At 37.7% G+C, this 22,349-nt stretch overlaps 1 protein-coding gene across 1 annotated transcript; it reads left to right on the top strand.

Annotated features, from left to right (window-relative positions):
- The first annotated feature begins 2,765 nt into the window (after window positions 1-2,765).
- Window positions 2,766-11,356, top strand: LOC122341198 (erbin). Its single transcript, XM_043234547.1, has 8 exons — window positions 2,766-2,822; window positions 3,417-3,599; window positions 4,124-4,357; window positions 5,304-5,435; window positions 5,642-5,719; window positions 7,715-8,008; window positions 8,237-8,323; window positions 11,201-11,356. The coding sequence occupies exons 1-8, from the start codon at window positions 2,766-2,768 to the stop codon at window positions 11,354-11,356; spliced, it is 1,221 nt and encodes a 406-aa protein (XP_043090482.1).
- Window positions 11,357-22,349: the final 10,993 nt, after the last annotated feature.

Raw genomic sequence — 22,349 nt, 5'->3', positions numbered from 1 at the left:
AATAACAAGTGGGTCTCTTCCCAGTGACTGACCACCCAGAGTGGTGTGGTATGCAGCTATGGCTTCAGAGTGGAGAGAGATATCCCTTTAGAGAAATGTTCCTGCATAAATTCCCGAACTGTACCGACCAAGAAGTTTACTGGCTCCTGCTGTCCCTGTCCACACCAAGAAATGAAAAGTTTTCACTTTAGAGTCACTTCAGAGTTTACTGTTTCCTCATTGTGGGAGCTCTAGACAACCTCGGTTGAGAGACCAGAAGCTCAAAGTGGAGCTGCCTGCATGAGGGAGAACTGTAGTGGTTGTGTCATTAATAGTGTGTCACTTCATGCAAATACATCTACTTCCGCCTGGCTGAACTGCCTCCAGAGGAGCTCTACCCTCTCTGGATTTTCCATGAGCCCACAGGAGGATATGGTGTGCCAACTTGTACAGTGGGCACTAATCCAGACCCCCATGGTGGTTGATGTAGGAGACCACTGATGTAGCGCTAAAACACTGCCACCTGCTTTCTCACCTACTGAAACCTTTTGACAGCAGTGTGTATTGTGTCACCAAAGAGGCCAGAAGGTGAGAACAGAGATTCCTGTAGGAATAATTTGTCCTTGTCATTCACCAGATTTAATTAAGTTAAAATTTAACCACAGATGTCTACTAGTGCTGCTACTGGAAAGCTTGAAACTGCTGTGTTGTGGAGACATGCATCATCCTCACCTGTCGTAATATAAGCTTTACTCATCAAGGCCAGTGTTGCTCTGACCAACATGGTGGAAAGCCTCTGGGCCATTAGAGATGATACAGAGATGGGATCAAGGTAGCTTGGGGCCAGGAATCTGCTCCACCTTCATCATCGCCGCATATCGCTGCTCATTCAGCCCCATTACGTTAACATTTTTCTGAAAGAGGTCAGTTGAATAGGGTTTATTTCAGGAAAAATGGACCGGTGGTTGTATTCTAACATGCTGGAAGAGTTTGTCAAATTTGCTTTTCTGATGAACATGCTGCTTCCTGGCTGGCTAGTAGATTAACTTGGCCCACAGCATGAGGAACAACTTCACCAGCTCCTTATACACGAGGCGTTGCGCCTATACCAGACAGACGATGCAAAGATTTTGTGTATCCTCACCCATCATGTAATGGGGGCAGGGAAGATCACTCAATCTAAAGTACTGTCTACTGGATGATTTGCTTTTCTATTTATAATTTGACAATGTCTGTTCTTAATAATTGAATATACTGATGTCATCACACATGCTCAAACAAACGCCACAACTTACTGAAGAGCTTAAGCTCTGGATGCACTTTTAAGTGTCCTGGTAGAATGTCACCCTTTTTGTGACATTTTACTTCCCCCCTTGTTGAAAAATACAGAATATGCTGGTTTGGTATGTTTTAAAGCTGGGATGCTGGTGGTTTAAGATGGATTTTTGCTGGTCCTTTGCTGGTTTAAGCAAAAGACCAGCTTAAAACAGCATCCCAGCTTCAAAACATAGCAAACCAGTATATACAGTTTTTTTCAGCAGGGCCATTAGACAGATTCCTCAATCAATCAATCAATCAATCAATCAATCAATCAATCAATCAATCAATCAATCAATCAATCAATCAATCACTTTTATTTATAGACTAATATTAGCATAGATGCCAGTGTTTTCTCAGTTCCAGCTGATCTAATTAATGCAGCCTAACAATCCTTTAACGAATTTGAATAATAGAAGCATATTAGTGTGTTATTTGTTGGCTAGGTTAAAAAGATGTGTCTTTAATATAGATTTAAACTGACAAAGTGTGTCTGCTTCCCGAACAGTGTTAGGGAGATTGTTCCAGAGTTTGGGTCATAAATTTTGAGAATGCAGCGGACGTGCCGGACCATAATGTGATAAGAGCTCACTCAAGTATTGAGGAGCTAAATCATTCAGAACTTTATAAATTATTAACATTTTTTTTTTTTTATCTATTCGATGTTTGATAGGAAGCCAATGCAGTATTGTCAGAACCATAAGGAGTTTAGTAAGGATTCTAAATGCTGCGTTTTGCACCACCTGAAGTTTCTTTATCAAGTGTGCAGAACTTCCACCCAATAAAGCATTACAATAATCTAACCTTGAGGTCATAAACACATGAGTTAACATTTCTGCATTTGATGTTGAGAGCATAGGTTGTATTTTTTATATTTTTTTTAAGGTGGAAAAACATAATTTTACAGATGCTAGAAACATGGTTTTCAAAGAAAAGATTAGTATCAAAGAAATATAGATCTAAGTATCATCAGCATAGCAGTGAAAGCTAACACCATGTCTTTTGATAATATCTCCCAGAGGTAACATGTAAAGCATGAAAACCCAAGTACTGAGCCCTCAGATAATCCATATTTCACTTGTGAATGATATGATACCTCTTCATTTACAAACTGATGGTGGTCAGACAAATACGATTTGAACCATGCTAAGGCGCTTCCACTAATGCGACATAGTTTTATGTTCAATTCAAGAGAATGTTGTGGTCGATAGTGTCATTTGCTGAACTAAGATCTAATAGCACTAATAAAGAGATACAACCACAATGATAGTAGCACATCATTTGTAATTTTAATGAGAGCAGTCTCAGTACTATGGTACGGTCTGAATCCTGATCGGAAATCCTCACAGATACCATTTTTCTCTAAGAATGATTATAGTTCTGAAGGTACTACCTTGTCTAGTATATTTGACAGAAAAGGGAGACTTGTCTGTAACTGGTCTGTTATTTATTAATTCTTTGGGGTCAAGATGGGGTTACTTAATGAGAAGTTTAACTACAGCCAACTCGAAGCCAACCACGAAGAGGTTTTCCCAAAGCAATCATATGTAGCTTATGAGTTCTCTGAGAGGGAACATACTATCAGTTTGTTTAAACATGCTATAACATGCTAGCAACATATTAAAGCTACATCAAATGCTAATGCTAGCATCAACTGATCTGTCTATTATTCATGTATCATTTGCAAAGTGTTAAAACACACTAGAAATACTAACAGGCTAAAGCATGCCATGGTTTCTCTTTTAGGAGGTCTAATTAGGTCTACAAAGGTTAAGCAATGAGCTCAGAATTTGCCAGATGTGTTGAAATTTATTAGAAACATGTTAAACTTGCTAGAGACATGTTAGCAATATGCTAAAACATTCCAGCATGATTGCTCTGCGATTTTGTGAGGTCTAATTGGGCATAAAAAAGGTTTATTTAGGTCAGTTTCATATGACTTTCTGTCATGTGTTTTTATGTTGTTTTTACTGCTGTGTCTATTTAAAAAATGTCTTCATTTTCAGCTTTTTAATGAGATATGTGCGCTTCAGTTTCAGTCTTACAGTTTGTGTAAAGGTGACATTTTTAACAAGCAAACTGAAAGTATTTCATCACTTCTGTTCTTGTGTCATCTATAGGGGTGCAGAGTTGCTAAAACCTCTGTGAATAACAGCAGCCACGGCTGGCCCATTCCCGGTCTGCGCTGGGTCACAGGAAAAGACCGCCTGTCTGGACTCAACTTGTTTCCTCTCACTGGTGGACATGGCCGCACCTCCAGTCCAGAGAAAGATGCAGAAGAGATGGAAGAGCCACCTGATGAGGTAAGACCAGCTTCTTTAAGTCTGCTTCAAAGGTAACTTTAACTTGAGATTAAAAAATGTATCACTATTTACTCATCCTCATGTTACTACATGCCATTATGCCATTTTTTTCTGTGGAACATCTGATCCTTGACACTCCCCCAAAATTCATAGAACATAGGTATAATAGAAAGTGGGTTGCTTTACAAGCTCGTGGCAGTACCATGATACGGTCACTATGATTTTTTTCTTTTGTTGACTGAGATCATCCTTATTGTCCAAAGATATAGACCTAACCCTATTCCTACCCCTAAACCTAACTCTACCTTTTACATATAACTAATACAAGAGGGACATGATGAATAATAAGGGTGTAGAAGCACCTGACTCTGGTTGTAAACACCTTGGTCCAATCATCATATAGTAATGCGTGGTACTAAACTTTGATATATGTTCTTATACTGAGTGAATATTAATTTATAATGATATTTAAATAAAAAGAAATAAATATACCATATCAATTGAAAACACTGTTTCTCCATCAGTACAGCTTAGGTCATTTCTCAGAGCTGGATGGAGCGGGGCGCAAACCTAAGCCCCAGTGGGGAGAAAACGGCCACGACAGGAAGCTTCAAAGATACAAAACTCAGCGCCTGGTGACCCATCTTCACCGAGACACGGCCCATGACCCAGAGTATCACACCAGCTTGGAGAGGCTCAGCCATCCGGCTGTGTCAGAGCGGCCCTTTTCCCAAAAAGTTTCACACGTGCCATTAAGAGTAAGAGTACAGACAGATAATCAGCTGCGAGGGCATCATGCACCTAGACATTCTGAGGGAGCATCAGTGACAGGCTTGGATTCTCTGAGTCATGATAGTCTAGTGGTGTAATTTTATAGTATACTTAGAGGCCAGGTTCAAATCCTAATATACTGAAAATATGTATAATGAACAAAGCAAAACTCAGCAATCACTTTGCATTCTCATTTAAATGAAGACTTTTTGATAACAATAAAAAATAAGAATAACTACTATTTTTTTGTGATCTTAACTTTCAGTGTAATAATTACTGCCAAGTCTTCAAAAACCAATTATATAATTTTGAATCTTGAACTGAAGTAATCGCATACATTGTTAAAGCCAATTCCATATTATTAATTAGAATTCAGTCCTGTGTGTATTTTACAGCTAATAACGTATAACATAATTGGACAGAGCAAAGGCTCAGCTTTGTATCTCTGATACAGAATCCATTGTGCATCATTTTTATGTAAAACAAATATTGATATATATGTCCTATTAAATGCTAGGATTGTTAAATTCTATTTTGAACCAAATAGTATTGATTTTACTTACCTTACTAAGCTCCTCACCTAATTTCTCTTGTATTCTACTGAACGGACATGGTTTTTATCTGTTCTGCACACACAGAAGTATAATTTACCATTTAGTATTAACTAATATTAATATGCTCGACAGAACTGCTTGCCTGACATGCATATAATCAAATTTGCACACTATTACATTTAATTTAGTGTCATTTGTCTCTGATCTCTTGTAATCTCACGAGGCTCTGGAAAATTAATGAGCTTTTAAACTAAACTCAGTGGTTTCATCTAAATTACTTAATTTATATGTCTGATTTATGTTAAACTCTGATTGTATTAGCATAAGGTGAGGTAGGTGATTTTACTCTAATTCAGCCTGTAATATATCTCTTCTGGAGTTTGACTCTTGGGGTAATTTAGGGTGTTTTCTGTCCCTCCAGCTACAGATCAAAGTAAACGGACAGAGAGGAGGGCTAGGAATTTGTATTGCAGGAGGGAAAGGCTCCTTGCCATACAAAGCGAATGATGAGGTAGGCCTTATCATCCTGTAGCTCCACCGCCTGAATCTCATTACACACTATTACTATCATGCTCCTGTGGGTCTATTTACAATAAAATATACACACAGACTGGAATACTAATGTGCATCCAGCCTGCAATTTGACTGACGATATGAGTGTCCCGAAATTAGCCGTTTTCTTCTGGGTGCTGATTGATTTGTTTTTCTTCATGCCAGGGTATTTTCATCTCAAGAGTGTCTAAAGGAGGACTCGCGGAGAAGGCAGGGGTTCATGTTGGGGATAGAGTGTTGGAGGTAAATCATAATCTACATATGCTGTTTCACAATACATTGATTTAATGACTAATTGGGAAGCATGGGTGCAACTGGGAATACTTGCCTTCAAAGATACAATTAACAATTATAGATTTTGTGTGTTTTTTTGAGCCATTTAATTCCCTATGTTATGGAAACCCAATTGCTCCAAAAGGACGGCAAAAATATTTTGATCCTCATGAGGAAACAAGCTTATAAACAGAATTAAACTCGAAACAGAGCTGTCATGTATGCAATTTGGTTAGGTTCTACTAAGTGACATGAATTTAAGCAACGCATATGTATGTCCTGTTACGTGACCATCAGAATGAATGTAGTTGTTTCTCTGATGGCCATTGGAGGGCATCATCATACAGATGCTGATTAAGAGTTTGTTGTGACCCCATGAGCTTTAAAGCAACAGGCAACCAAGCAGCATTGTGGGGAGAACAAGCATTTGGACATGAAAGTCACACTTACAGTACAGTTGAAGTAATGTCATTACATTAAAGAAACATGTGGCACATGTCAGTTTAGGATATTTTCTCTTATACTAAGTTTGTAAGCAGTGACAGAAGTTATAAGCCATTTATAGGATTATTTCCCTTAAAAGTGTTTCACTCACACAGAGCAGACAAACCCTGCTGTACAGAACTTGTAATCTTGGACCTTAAGTTGTCGATGCTCTGCAGCTGGGATCTACTTTTAACATTTAATCCATAAAACCGACAAGTTGTAGCAAATATCAAAACAGTTTCAATAAAATATCTATAAAACATTGTTAATATGGATGTATCCACATCAAAGGACATAAGCTTCCTCAGTAATTATAACCATTTTTGTGCTTTCGTTACAATCATGTTTGTGTTTTCCACCTAACTATGTTTATCATCAATTAATGTACCTGAATACTTATATGAACTGACCTTCTCAACTATTTTTACACGCAATAACTATCATAGATGGAATATCAACCAAATTATAAATTCAATTGTTTTAGAAACATTGATTTGTAAATAAGAACTCTGCTACAGACTTAACACCACTGTATCATCGACATATTTAATAATATTAATGATATATCTTGATATCGACTTCTGCGCCTATCTGTATATAAAATAAGTAATAAAGGTGAAAGAATACAGCTCAATGAGAAATACATTTCCTGGGAATGTTCTCCATTCATCCGTGCTGTTTGAGATCTTCTGGTCAGAAACATTAAAATCCAGACTACTAAACCCTTAGGAACATCGAATTTAGACAGCACACGCTCAGCTAAAAGAAATGGATGAATAGCATTGAATGCTATTCTCAAAACATTTCATTAATAATGATGTTAAAGAAATTGGTCTGAAACAGTCAATGGCCTTTTTAGGAATGGGTACAATAATTGATTTTTTTCACACTGAGGGTACTCTCTGTAATTTCAATGAGATCTGGAAAAAAAAAGATTAATTTCACAGAGAAGATTGCCACAACTTTCCCATTCACTTTATCAGGCCTTTTATTTTGTTGGATGGTATGCAAAACCCTCAAAACAGATGTTCTATCAATCTGCAGATATTCCTTTGTTTTCGAAGTAGAGTAAAAATCCATACATATTTAATTTAAATCTTTACATTTATTTGTTAGTCTGCATTTTCTATCATAGACTCAGAAAAAAAGTAATTCCAATAGGTTCTTTCCTTTTGCACCATTCATTGCTCTTATTACGTTGCAAGGTTCCAATGAATATTTCCCTTAATATAGTTTTCCACTGATGACTTATATTTAGCTTTTTGCCCTTCTGATTTCTTGTTTTCCTCAATGACCTGACACTTTTCCTCTTGTTTGGTTACATGGTGTGGAAATGACATCTTTCCTCATGAAGATACCAGGTCATTTCCTCACATAAATGGTTGTCATTTTCTCATTCATTGGCTTCGGGGGTTTTCTGTCACCTTTCTGTCTCTTTCCTTCAAATCACTGCAGCTCATTTTTCATTTGTGTCACCAGGTCAATGGCCAAGACATGCAGGAGGTCAGCCACCATGAGGCTGTCAGCGTGCTGAGGAGTGCTGGGAGCTGCATCAAAATGAAAGTGCTACGGGAGAGATGCATGCCCATGGAGCCACAGCAGCACGAGAGGTCTGACACCGTAGAGACAGCAGACCCCCAGGTCAGCCAAGAGTGGGATGTTACCACGAGCAATAACAGATCGAGTGGCCCACAATCCTTCACTGATCCCACCCTGGACCGCAGCCCAATGACTAACAGGATAGAAGCTGCCGTCTGCAATGGAAATGGACCGGTAGGCTTTAGGTCAAGAGTGTGGAGATTATATAGAGAGACACAAAAAAAAATAAAAAAAGATCTTGGGGGTTCTATTATAGGAGCAAAAGCAATCAAATGATCAGAAATGGCATCAGAGTCAGTTACACCCATTTTAATGCATTTCCGTTTGCTAAGAACATCAATACAAGCTATTTTGCGACTGCTTATTGTTTCCTTCTTGATACTTTCCATGTCATTTTGTCAGAATGATCCTGCACAAGACTTGCGGCCGACGAAAGACACGGAGACCTTCAAAAACAATGCCCTGCAGGTTGTGAAAAATACCATGACGGTACGTGTGGAGGATAGAATGTGTTTCTGTGCGGATGCATGTGTTTTACCAATGAAATCTCGGCAATGCTTTTTATCAATGTTCTCTCCTTCATTTTAAAACTATGCATAATGAATAACATTCCTGCCCGGTTGTCCTTTTCTCACAGAGTTTTTGTGAAGAAATGTACTTGTAAAGCATATTACGATACACTCTATAAGAGAAAAATAAAATAATAATAACAGTAATTACAGAAACAGAAATTGCAACCAAGACTAAACAAGCTTTGCCCAACCTGACAATTAACTAAATGTATCATCTACATTTGTGAACGCAGAAAAGTCTCACCTTGGTTTCCAGAACAACTTCAGTAGAGTTAATATTGTTTTAAAGTTTGCATTAAACATTGACATTTAATCATTTAGCAGACACTTACAAAAGAAACTAAATGGAAGTTGCAATCATCTTTTTTCCTTATCATGATACATAGCTGAGTGATATGGCTTCTCAAAAACAGACAGATTTTGTCTACTGGGAACTGATTCGATTGTAAGTGATGTAAGTGACAGGTCGCTGGAGGGAAAGCCACGTGAAAATAAGGATGAGCACAGGTATTATGGTTTTTATTTATTTAATCATTTTTTTGCAGATACCTTTCCATCTATTTCTATGGAGCCCCTAAAGGAAGAAAAGAGAAATGTTGCGTGCATATAATGCAAAAAAGGTGGTGGATATAATATGAGATATGAGGCAAAAAACTCAATTTCTTGAGAATGTAAAAGCATTTAAATATGAGTTATATAAAAGCTATACATGAAATCCCTGTCATTTCCGGGGCTCTGTAGACATTTCTGCCTGATTTGTGCGCCTTTGACAGGTCTATGAAATGTGTCAATGGCCTCGATAATTTCCTTTCTATATGGTCCAATGTGAGCTGCTTTTTTCCGGTGTATATTTTCCATATACAGGAAAATGTATTCAATTGCATAGCAAACATGCATAAGATACACTAGCACTATATACACTATTTTTTGTTTGTTTGGCTTTATTGTCCATCTTAGGGTGAACTATTTTAGCAGCTATGTCACAACACATACGAACAGCACATAATCCACAGACAACACTTTCACATATAAAGCACAACACCCCAGTCAAATTAACAATTCATAATAGCTACTTAAAACATTTTGTGTTTCCACTCGATACTTTAAACCAATGCCCTGAGGGCAGCAATTGAAATTCCTTTTGCAGCGGATCGCCCAAATTCATAATAATTGAGTGTGCGTTCATTAAAACCTATTTGTGGTAGATCGCAACGGGTTGATTTATGGGTTGACTCATTCCGATAATTTTTGACGAGATTATTTATCCTTTTCCTATTTGACAGTATGAGATTACCGAACCAGACTACAATACAGAAAGAAAGCACCGATGCAATAAACAACTTAAAATGTAAAAACGAGTCAAAATTTTTATATGATTTTGGTAAATACACTGAATGTTCCCATTTTACTTAAAAAAAAACAGCCTTTGCTGAACTTCCTTATAAATAACTAATACATTAGTTTCAAAGATTGGTTTGTCATCAATTATAACCCCGAAATATTTATGGGAGCATTTTGCCCTCACCGTATTAAATGCATGCATAATCTTTCATAACAAATTCATACATTTTATTAATAATTTCACTTAATATAATAATATAGTGCTGTTACCAATCAAATTAAATCAGTATCTACAAAATCAATCTATATACTGTACATGTATGTTACATTATATTCATATTTATATTCATATCTTATCTTCGTTCAGACGGCTGAGTCATTCAAGAATGAAGCAAGTACCTGTTCTTATGAATGGACCCCTGAATCATTGACTCAGTTGATTCAAAAACGTGAATCATTCATTAACAATACACTACTGCTTTGTGTTGCATGCGCACAAGTATTCTGCTGTGATCTTTATTTGGAACTATTTTCATTAACCAACTGGCTGTATGTTGTCAATATAAAAACAAACTTACATTTTTATTTTTCTTCTGTATGGAGTTGTTCATTTGTTTAGATTTTTTGATTTTGATTTCTCCAAGAGATTCAATAAAAAAACAATAGAGGACCAATAGAAAATATCAAAGAAATTCTAATGGTGTTCATTAAAATAATTAAAAAAATTATGAACCATTAGCTTTTTCCAGTAAAACCATTTCGAAAATTTCTTTCTGCAGTGTCTTTTGGGGCGTTTGTCCAATAGGATTTAATGTCCCACAAATGGAATCCATCATATACCGGTAGACGCCATAAAAACCAATGCAATTCCCATTATAACCATTAAACCCATTACATCTTCTATTGTGTTTTAGGCAGGGTTCTATTGTTGTTTGAAGCAGGGGCATGAGCCTCATTACCTTGTTGTTACTCATTATCATTATCATTATCCTATTAAGTTCCGTTTACATTCAATGAATGACATAAAATCAAAACCATTCTCACTGAAATTTCAGTGCAGTTAGATGTTTTAATCAGATTAGTTGTATTTAAAATTCAGTCTGCCAGAGTGGTTATTGGGAGTAACTTTGTACCCGCCACAGCTATCATCAACGCGCATTTGATGAGTTGGTGGGTATTAATGTCAAGCCCTGCATAAGAACTATGACTAAGCCGTTTTAAATGCAAATAATGCTCATACCAAATGCCGATTAGATTTAGTTAAATGAAAAGCAATAAAGAGGAAACAGAAAATGTCAACTTTTGTACTATCTAATAAGAGCTTAAAAAGAGAATTTCATTTAAAAAGAAACTAAATAAGAGGCTAATTTGAAATGCAGTTCGTGACAGCTCTGTAAAATTTGTCACTTCTTCTTTTCCCCTCTCTTCTCACTTCAATGTGACCCTTTGATAGATACCTCGGATTATTCTGACTCACCCCTCTACCTCAGATGAGGAAGTGGAGCCCCTGACGCAGGGTCCAGATGATGGGGATTTTGATTCTGACTTCAGCGACTCGGACAGTCACATCTACTCTGACTGCTTTAACAGTGCTTTCTATCCTCTGTGAAAGATAGAAAAGCACACGGGCTCCAGGTACTTAATCATTTGCATTATGCTTTTCATTATAATTATCCTGATAAACTGTATAACTTTCTTATAGCTTTACATATAAGAAATATATGTATGTTTTTAATATATAAGTCCCCAAGATAATTATGCTTAACAAAGAGCATGTGGTTATTAGCAAGCATATCCAGGATGTGGCTTCATTCATCCACAGAAGTAAACACGCTAACCAGATCTCATATTTGCATACACACACTGATGTCAAATAATTGATAATTGAAAATAGGCACTGGGGTGTGATTCATTATATTTACACAACACCACAGCACTGTCATCTGAAATTAGAAACTGAGATGAACATAGAGAACTTAATTTAACTGCAGATTTCTATCAGGTAACTGCCAGACTCCAGTCAATTTTCCAGATCATTTTGTGCTTTACAAAGATAACAAATGTATTCTTTTTTTTTTCAGAAAATAAGGACAAGGATTAATACCCTCTCTCTCTTTGTGCATACAGACGTGCCTGTGTCCTTCAGTTAAGTGAAATTGTTCTGCTGGGGTCCACAGTCACTGGAGCAGAAAATTAGTGACACAGGATCGATACTTCGAGAAATGTCTACAGTAACATGATGCGTGCACGAACTTTTTAGAACACCATTTTGTGAAGGCAAAATAGAGGAATTGGAAAAAAAAAATTATAATATTTTTCTAAAATATTGCTTATTAAAATTTTACATAGACCTTACTTGCGCTTTGTGTATGCTACATTTAATGTTTTTACTATAACAAATAAAATAAACTTTCAAAAAATTTAATTGTGCCAGTCAGCTGTGTAATGGTATAAATAATATCTCTGAAGCATAGAGTTGTGAATATTTTGATGTGGATATGCAGCTTAATGGCACAGGAGACACCTCAACCACTGAACCGCAATGATCCACTGACAGATCACAGACTTGTCCAATACTGTTTGAATGAATTTAATATTCCGACATATTAGATAATGGAATTTTGATTTGTTCAATGACAGTAAGGCTCCTTGTTTAAAGGGTTACTCCACCCCAAAATGAAAATTTAGTCATTAATCACTTACCCCCATGTCATTCCAAACCTGTAAAAACTTAATTAGTCATTGGAACGCAGTTTAAGATATTTTAGATGAAAACCGGGAGGCTTGTGACTGTCCCATTAACTGCCAAGTAAATTACACTTTACAAGGGCTAGAAAAATAATGAAAGACATCGTCAGAATAGTTAATCTGCCATCAGTGGTTCAACCGTAACGTTATAAAGTGACAAGAAGATCACCCTAACGTAACATCACCCTTGCGCCATTTTGGAGATTACCGGCTGGACGCACATAGCATACTCTATTCTGTCAGTAGTGACAGACAGATGTGCTCTTAGGAATGAAATCAAAGCATAAATATTGACCTAAACATGTGGGTTTATTTTGGGAGTCTTAACTTTTATAAAGAATATCTGTTTGAGAGACTTTAGTCTTTGCAACTTTAGGGATCTTATCTACACAAAAGCAGCTTGTAACACTCCAAAGGGAAACTTAAAATCGCTGACCCCTTTAAACCTGAACAATTAGATTCTTTGTGGAAACTCCTACTCTTACCAAAGGATGGATGTTCTTTATTTATTTCAAACAAGAACATAGAACAATAACAATTGTATTAATTAGGAAGTGATGCTGACAAGCTCATGATTTAATTAATTCGCAATTATGAACTCAGAATGTTCAGAATGTATGCCACTCCAAATTACTTACTGGTAAAATAACAGTCGTGCCTCACACAAATGCATGATTGTAAAGTATATGTCAGACATGAAATGTAAAATAAATTATTAATTTATGTGTGAGGAATAACATTATTTTCACGTTAAAATAATAGTCTAATTCAAACACTTTCTGATTATTAACATTTTTAAGTTCATTTTCAACATTTTCAACATTAGGTGGTCGTAGTTCCTAAGTATAGTTCTCAATTAAATATCTGTTTGTGATTGATTAGAGTTGAAGCTGCAGTTTGCAGGAATGGGCACCCCTGGTGTAGTTCTACCTATTACTTTCCTGTATAGTTACTTATTAAAAACAGACCATGGAAATGTTACGGAGATATGTTCTTGAAGATGACGAAGGTCTCAGCTGCTGGCATTAAGTTGGGCAGGTCATTTCACCAGGTGGGATGATTTAAGTCAGTGACAGTAATTCTGTGCAACATTCACTGGTGGAGAACCTTTATTTCTATCAAGGGCCATTTACATTTTTATAACATCCTTTAAGGGGCATACTAAATTATTAAACATATATATCACTAACCTCTCTATGCGATGGTTAGAACTGCTTCTCTTTGGCAAGGCGTCTGATGTCAGATGGTATTGATGACGATGCTACTCGCAGCTGGTTTTCCAAGTTAGTCAGTTTTGTGCAGAAATTGAGTCTTTGCAAGAGTCAGTTTTGAAAAGAACTGCTCACAGCAGTAGGTTGTCCCAAACAGAGATGCAAACTTCAGTGCATGTCTTCTCTGAATGGGAAAATCCTTAGAACATACATACAGTTTATCAAACTCAAGCAGGGGGAGGTTGTTGTACTTTGTTTTGAGCTCATCATTGCATTGCAGCTCAATTATTTTGTGCTGCAGGTTGTCAGGTACTTCACAAGGTTCCACATTAAACTGCGAAGCAAATATCTTGAGTTCATTTTGTTTACTTTTCATGTCCTGAAACCTCTCGCCAAATGCCTGAAGCAGCTTTGCACACTCACTAGCATACTCAGCTGTCATAGCAGGCTTTTGTTCTTGTATGAAAATGCACAGTATTACCCTTTTCCAATTGCCACAGCTTTAATTTCGCCTCAAATGATTTCACATTTGAAACAAAGACCTGAGAATCTAATTCGGAAAGATTCAGTTCTGACAGATACGTGGTTATGTCCACTATAAACGGCAAATCTCTGAACCACTTGTCATCACTAAGTTCCACAACATTTCCACAACAGTTCCACGTTTTCCCTTAATCTCCATGAATTTACTTCTTCCCTCAAACTGTAAAACCATGTGAGCATATCTGCACGACTGAGTCATTGCACCTTACAATGGTAAATCAGATCTCCATACTCAGACTCAGGATCACTCTTTGAACTGCCAGCTATTTAGCCCCCTGTTTTTCATGAAATTTTTTGTGGAAATGACAGTTGTCGTTAGCTTCAGGGAATGTGCACACAGACTCTCTAGATGTATAATACAGTAGCATACAACTAAATCACTTGGATCAAAACTGAGATGACTGAGATGATATTTTTTGACCAATGTAGTTGACCAAACTTTTGTGGACCAAGCATGAGAGGAGCTCCATCTATAGCAGGGCCACTTAACTTTTCATACGGTAATGCAAATATTTTCATTGCCAAAACAACTTGCTCAAACAAATCCTCACCTTCCATGTGTTGCTTGCAAAAACACCAATTTCTAGGTCGTTTCAGGTCGTTTCTACTACAGACTCAGTAGTAATTCCACGCACAAAGATGGCTAGTTGGGCAGCTCCGCATCAGCAACAAGACACTCTTTCACGAACTCTCCTTCAGAATGAAGTTTTTTAGCCATTAGCTCACTTACCACAAAACTTGAATAACATTCTCTCTGTCAAAATGCGATTTTGTGACAGCTGCTTGTTGGGCACCCAAACTCTGCCAAAGGGTGTTAACTTTTTCATTACAATTAGAGCATCCCCACAGACTAGGCAGACTGGCTTGCCTTTGACTGCAACAAAAAAATAATTGTTCATCCATTTTTTTATAAAACACATAAGTCTAAAAAAATTAGGTAAAGGAGTTGTCGTGCGGTGGTTAGCAGGAGAGCACGCAACAAGCATAAGGTAAAGTAAATGCTTTAATCTTCTCAGAACGGAATAAACAATGTCTTTACAGGCAGGCAGGCAGGCAGGCAGGCAGGCAGGCAGGACAAACACCACATGTACATTAAAGACGAGAACCGACCAATACATAGGATCAAACTAGAACTTAAATACAAATGGGAAATCACTAAATTAACTAGACACAGGTGAAGACAATAACAATATTAACAAAAGTAGGTCACACGGAACACGTGGCACATGACAAAAACAACAACAAAAGACGTGACAGGTGTGCAGAGCCAATGGTGCTTCTGTAGGCAAAAATCCATGCCTTCAGTTTTATGCAAGCACCTATTGGTAGCCACTACAAAATTAAAAAAAGGTGTGATATGCATTATTTTCAGCTAATTAAAAACTGATCTTGTTGTTCTGGATTAATTGTAAAGGTTTAATAGAACTGGCTGGAGGACCTGCCAAGACAGCATTAAAATAGTCCAGCCTGGACAGAACCAGCACTTGAACAAGGAGTTGTGAAGCATGTTCCAAACAAAAGAGCTTAATCTTCTTAAAATTGTATGAAGCAAATCTGCAGGATTTTAGCAATGTGGCCTGAGAAAGTCAGCTGGTCATCAGTCACAACTCCAAGGTTTCTGGCTGTTTTTGAAGGAGTTAAACAGCCATGGACAAATGGATGGTGACATTGTGATGAAACTATGAGTTTGCTGGAATCACAAACTGTTCTGTCTTGACAAGATTGGTAAGTTAAAGGTGATAGTCCTTCATCCAGCAAAATTAAGCTAGGGATGCTTTATCTTGCTAGACAAAGTAGAGAAATGGTCCAAGAACTGAGCACTGAGGCACCCCAGTAGTTAGATGTCGTTAGATGTTACACCTCACCTCTTCAAGATTACTTGAAGAACCTATCTGAGAGGTATGACTCAAACCACTGGAGTGCGGTTCCTGAGATGCCCTTTGCCAATAGTGTTGACAGAAGGACCTGGTGGTTCCAGCAAGATAAGTATTGAAGATCTGAAAGCTGCTCTTGCCAGTCTTAGGTCTTCATCAACTGAGAGCAAGGCAGTTTCGGTTGAATGTCAAAGAGCAAATGTTCCAAAGCTTTGAAAGTCAAAATAACAAACGTACACAGAGGAAACCAATTTAAACCCTGTAACTCATGAAGATACATTGAGTTATTAAAACACAAAAAAAAGAAACTGAACAGTATTTCATGCTAGTAACGTTGGAAGCCATCAGGACTGCCCAAGGCAAAATTTTTCTCATCGGAGAATAAAACTTTCAGTGTCCCATGTTTGTTGCTCTCTTCCAAATTACAAATGTCAAGGTTGTGTCATGAAAGGAGAGCTGGCCTTTAAAGATGCTTTCTGTTCTTGATACCCTTCTCTGACCGATGTTGTCTTATGGTTATTGGGCTTGCCTTCATTTTCACTTTTTAAGGCTATGGTCTAAAACTTTTGATCAGCTGATGAACAGCCTGTTTGAGTTTAAATGGTTTTTAATAAATTGCCTATTTTACTTTGTTTTTTGTCTCTTGGTCCTATTTCTTCTTTTTACATTGTGAAGCAGTACTTACAACCTGATTACGATCCACCAGCATGAAATATGAATACTTCTGTAATGTTTCTCCTGGTCTTCAGATTTTCTTCCAGAGTGTATATCCCAAGCTCCTGTATCTTCCGATCAAGTCTGGGCGTTTGTCTGGGGATGGACACCGGAAGATAGACACACCAAGGAGCTTGAAGAAAACCTTCCAGACCTGGGAAATGAACTGGGCCCATGATCAGAGTTGACATCCTTCGGGATGCCATAGTAGTGGAAGACTTTGTGGAATAGGGCTTCTGCAGTGGCCAATGTTGATAAGGGAGATTAAGCAGCAGGCCTTGGAATCTGTCTACTGCTACTAAAATATAGGTGTTGCCATCCGAGTTTGGGAGATCAGTGACAAAGTCTTCTCTGATGTGGAACCGGGGACAGCAAGGAATGGTTAATTGAGTGAGTTTACCAGCAGGTAGACGATGAGGGGTCTTGGACATGGCACAGACTAAACATCGTTGAACAAACTGGGAGACATCACGGGCCATTTAAAGCCACCAATACTGAGCTTTGGAGGAGTGCTTGTCCTGCCAGCAGCAAGATCAGAAAGGCCACGTTTGCTCGTCCACAGGAGTGTGAAGATGGTGGAGCACAGGAGCAGTGGGAATCTAGAAGGTAAGTCACAGGTAATTGCTGAGCAGTCAGGGTATTGACTACGGCATTGTTGCGACCAGAGAGTGTGGTCAACTGAGGAATGCTTTGCAAAGGACAGGTGACGGTGATTAGAATTATTGATTAGTGATTAGTGGTTGGGATGTGGTGAATGTGGTGGCTGGTGACTTGGGCTGTGACTATGACTCCCTGACAACCCTGGGAATAAGCAAGTAAACATAAAATGTTCACAAATTTGTATCTATTACTAGTTATTCATTATTGTAATGCAAAAATACATAGATGCATTATTTACACTGTATTGGCAAACAAGTGGTTATGTTTGTTGTTCTTCTTAGTTAATTAAGGCACTATTGCATATAATGAGAAAGAAAAAGTTTTATTTTGGAGTGAAAAGTGACGATTCATCTTGGTGTAATATGAACATACTTGGATATGTGTGTGTGTATATATATATATATATATATATATATATATATATATATATATATATATATATATATATATATATATATATATACAAACTACAACAGTCTTTGCACGACTACTCTCATATTGTGTCATATGGGAGTGAAGTTTTGTCTCCTCATGTTTAAACCCACTGTCTGCATGGGTCATGGCTGTGTTTAGGCTGTTAATTTTGTATTTAGCATGCTAAGCTTACAGGATGATGGGCAGAGGATGGAACGCTATGACCACAGGGGAAATGACAACATTATTTTCCGAACTGTCAATCTGTGGCTCATGCAAACACACACTCTTTCCCTCAGGGTTGTGGCCACTCTCTCCTCTTGGCCCTGTGCTCAGGTAATATTATCCCTCTTCACTAAATGTTATATCAATGTATTTCTCAATCATATGAGGCGATGATTTGACAATATCATTATCAACTCTATGGCAGAGCTTGTGAGATATATTGATTAATCTCTGTGACTTCCCTTCCTGCGTGGTTGTGCTTCAGACTTTAATGACGGGTCTTGTTTAGCACCTCTACATCTGCATTCATGAATTTGGCAGAGGCTTATATCCAAAGTGACCTAGGCCCTGTTTACGCCTGGTATTAACATCCAGCTCGGGTAACCAATCACAAATGAACAGCTGAAACAGATCAGCGTTCACACAGGGTGTAATATGCATCCCCAGTGAGCACTTCTGATTGGATTTTGAGGGACAGTCTATGATTTCATAATTAGATGCATCACTTACTTCTATACCAAGTGTGTTATTGGATGTTGATGGATAAAAACACAAAACATTGACACATAATAATCCTAAACACATTTTTATGTTTGTGACTGGTAACTCATTGTCATTTTATTTGATCACCTAGTGCATTTAAAATATGAATGTTATCAGTAAGTGTTCTCCCAAATCCATGACCTAGATGTTGAAGGTCACCACGCACCACGCACCAACATGTGTTATTTTTGCAATACACCATGTTTAATCTTGACCAATGTCTAATTTTTTTCTATTTAGATATTCTTTGCTAGTGCCAAAGACTAATTTCCATTCTATGAATATGGATAACAAGTAATGGACAAATAATTCGGTACAGAAAGTTTAATTTAAAGCAATTTGCATTCAAAAAGCAAGTAGTCACATGGAATGCACAATATTGGTGGTTTACCACAGCATACTTAGCAGGTGAAGAAAAAGATTTTATCCAATTTCCCCTAAATTAAATTACATAGCATAAGGCAGAGCTAAGTAGGAACTAAATACATATAATCTGGAATATTATGCAGTCAGATTCCAAAAAATAAGTACCTGTAGCTAAAATATTCATAATCAGACAAGAGTTACTTTTTTATGAATTACATGATTACATATTATTCACACATTAGCAATAATGAATACACAATTTATTAATTCTCTTTTTCATCTTTTAAATATTCCTTTCTTAAATAGCCTTCGTTTAAAAAAAATTGTTTTATGGACGTTCACACAAAAGGCAGTCACTAGTCAGCTGGCTATACACAGCATTTGACCACTGGATTAAAAAAAATATCCTCTCACGTTTAGGAAGTTTCAACATAGCATCAATTACTAATTTTACTCATTCATTTGGTTCTTTGTCATGCTATGTTTCTGGGAAGGAGCACTCAACGAAAATATATATATAGTTAAAAACTTTAATCATTACCAAACAAGGAAATAATAGTACCGTAGACAGGCAGATAACAACCACACAGTAAATCTTGGACAGAACTGAGACGAGGCGCAATCACAGGAGGGAACACTGGAGGCACAATCACAGGAGGGGGATCTGGAGGGTGCCATTGGGGTATAGTCTCTGGAGGGCACCCCTGAGGCTGGGACTCAGGACGTTGTGACAGGGCCAGCGGGGGCTCGGGTCGGCTGGACGAGGCCAGCGAGGGCTTGGGACGGCTGGATGGGACCAGCGGGGGCTCTGGACACAGGAACGGGCTAAGGTCCGATGCCAAGTCTATTAAATCCTCCTGAAAATCCAGTAGCCCCAGATCGATGATCAGCTCACCTTTAGACTTGGTGCAGTGGGCGGGGCTCTACTCCACGCTCTTGTTGTACCAAGAATTCTCCACTGTGGTGAGCTCTGTTGCCGGCTCATGCACATGGTCTGACGTCATCAGCTTGGGTTGAGTGACGCTCCTTGGCTCTGTCACGCTCTCTGGTGATGGCGCGTAAAACACGATCAATTCCAAAGCTGCGTCTTTGGTGGGCTCAGGCTATGGCTCTGCGACACGATGGGTTGAGCTCTGGATCCAGAGTGGGGCTGGTGTCGCCGCTCCCGGGCTGAACACCTGAACCAAGTGAAACAATCAACAGAAGACAGAAAGTAGGTTAATTATATGTTTAATTATATAAATTCATTACAGATTTAATTAAATATAGGTATTTGTAAAATATAAGTACAATATAAAAACTTGTATGCACACAATGCATTGATTGCAATGATTATTTTAAATGTAAGTACTCAGTAGTAAAGACACCTAATATAAAGTGGGACCCACTAATATAAAGTGGGTTAGCATTTGTATCTAACCGTGCTGCCTTATTTTTATGTGCTCAAGATGTGGTTAATTTTGACCACATCTCTACACCTAAACCTAACATTACCCATGAGTAATTCCTAAAATCAGAATGACACTGATGTACAAGCACCATACACTAATTGTAAGCCCAAACTTCACAAAAACTACAAATTGGTTCTTCAAATCCGATGGTTAATTACAATGTTATTCTAGGGCCAATAAAAACGTTGATCCAGGAGCATGTAGAACTCAACAAAATCAAGATCTGCATGCCCGCCAGCTTGATAAACAGATAAACTTTGTCAAAACCTAATTTCTGAATCTAACAAACAGCTTTGACAGGAAAAGAAAATGAGCTGTTTGGTTGCCATGAAATGTCTTCAAAAATTTGTCTCGGCTATATATGAGTGACCAGAGAAAACATTTCATCCCACTGTGCCACAGAGGTGATCTCTGATGTGTTGGCGGAATCGCATGACTCGGAGGTTACGGAGACTCTGCCCCTCTCCGAGAGTGATTATTCCAGCGTTAGGAGGCTTATGGAGTGATGGACAGTACCAGCTGCGGCTAGAATGTGCACCACACCACGCTGAGATGATTGTGGCCCATTCTTTTTGATGGCGTTCACTGGCGTGGTTAAGAATAATTACTGAAGGTGGACACTGCAGGTGGGCACATACCAGAATAGTAAAAATATTTGTTTAGAAACACTTGATGATTCATTTTTTTTAAACACTGAATAATCCGGGTGACTGAAGCACTACCTATGTCTTTTTCCATTCTTTCCCTATTTCTTACAGACTCACAGCCTGTCTGAGTTCTTTTCCTTTTCCAGGCAAGGCTTCAGTAAACTCAGAATTAAGTGAAGAGAACAGAGTGAGAACGGTTCACTTACTGACAGCTTTTTTTTTGTTGTTGTTTTTCACTTCCTAGAGTTTTAGATTTCAGTACATTCTCCTGAACAATCCTGCCAAACCCCCAACAGCCCCCCCCACACACCTAAAAAAAACCAATAACTATAAACTCATTATAGAATCGCTAGAGAAAATCACTTTATAGAGAACAATTGATTTAGAAGCAGTATCTACAATGGAAGAGTAATGTCCCAATTCTGCACCTGAGTCAGGTATCATTGATCAACCCCAACAGTTGTGACTCTGAGGGCAAAGGTGTTGTCTTTGCCAGTATTGGTGAGTGTGTTCAATAAAGTAGTTTGATTAATTCTGCAGTGATACCAGAATTAACAAGAAACGACACCCCATATCCAGGAGAACAGGATTTCAACTGCAGTATTAAACTGCTGCATATACACTAGGACACAACTTAATCAGACAATATTAATTCATATTTAACTGTAAAACTGAAAAATATAAAAATATAGAAAGAAAAAACTAATCAAAACAAGCAAAAAAAAACAATAGTAACAATGAAAGTCTATTATATTAAGCCTAATCAGAAAGCTGATGTGTGTGTGTGTTTAAATATGCATCACTGTCCTCCCCTAGTGACACTTACGTACATTTGATTATTTACAGACAGTTTAGAAAATTAGTTTTGATAGACTGAGTTTTCATAAGGATGAAAATGAATCCAAAACAAACACCATCTGTCTCTTAAGTTAAAATCACCGGGCACAACATTAGGAGTAAAAACAAATCCATTATTGATAAAGAAACTGAATTCGTACAGAAAAAAACAAAAGTGCAATGTTTTTTTTTTACTTTCTGTCAATTTTTTACTTTCATTTCTGTCATAATTGTCAACATTTTGTTGGTGTTTTGAACATTTGCTTTTATTGCATTAGAAAGAAAAGTCTATAGCGGTCTAAAAAGTGTTTGGATGCTTGAGGTACAGAGCAAAACTACATAAGTAGGGGTGCGATATGGTTCTACATA

This window comes from Puntigrus tetrazona, unplaced genomic scaffold (assembly GCF_018831695.1).
Source record: "Puntigrus tetrazona isolate hp1 unplaced genomic scaffold, ASM1883169v1 S000001170, whole genome shotgun sequence".
Lineage (NCBI taxonomy): Eukaryota > Metazoa > Chordata > Actinopteri > Cypriniformes > Cyprinidae > Puntigrus > Puntigrus tetrazona.
The sequence above is the reverse complement of the archived record's forward strand: the minus strand, read 5'-3'. Positions and strand labels throughout refer to the sequence as shown.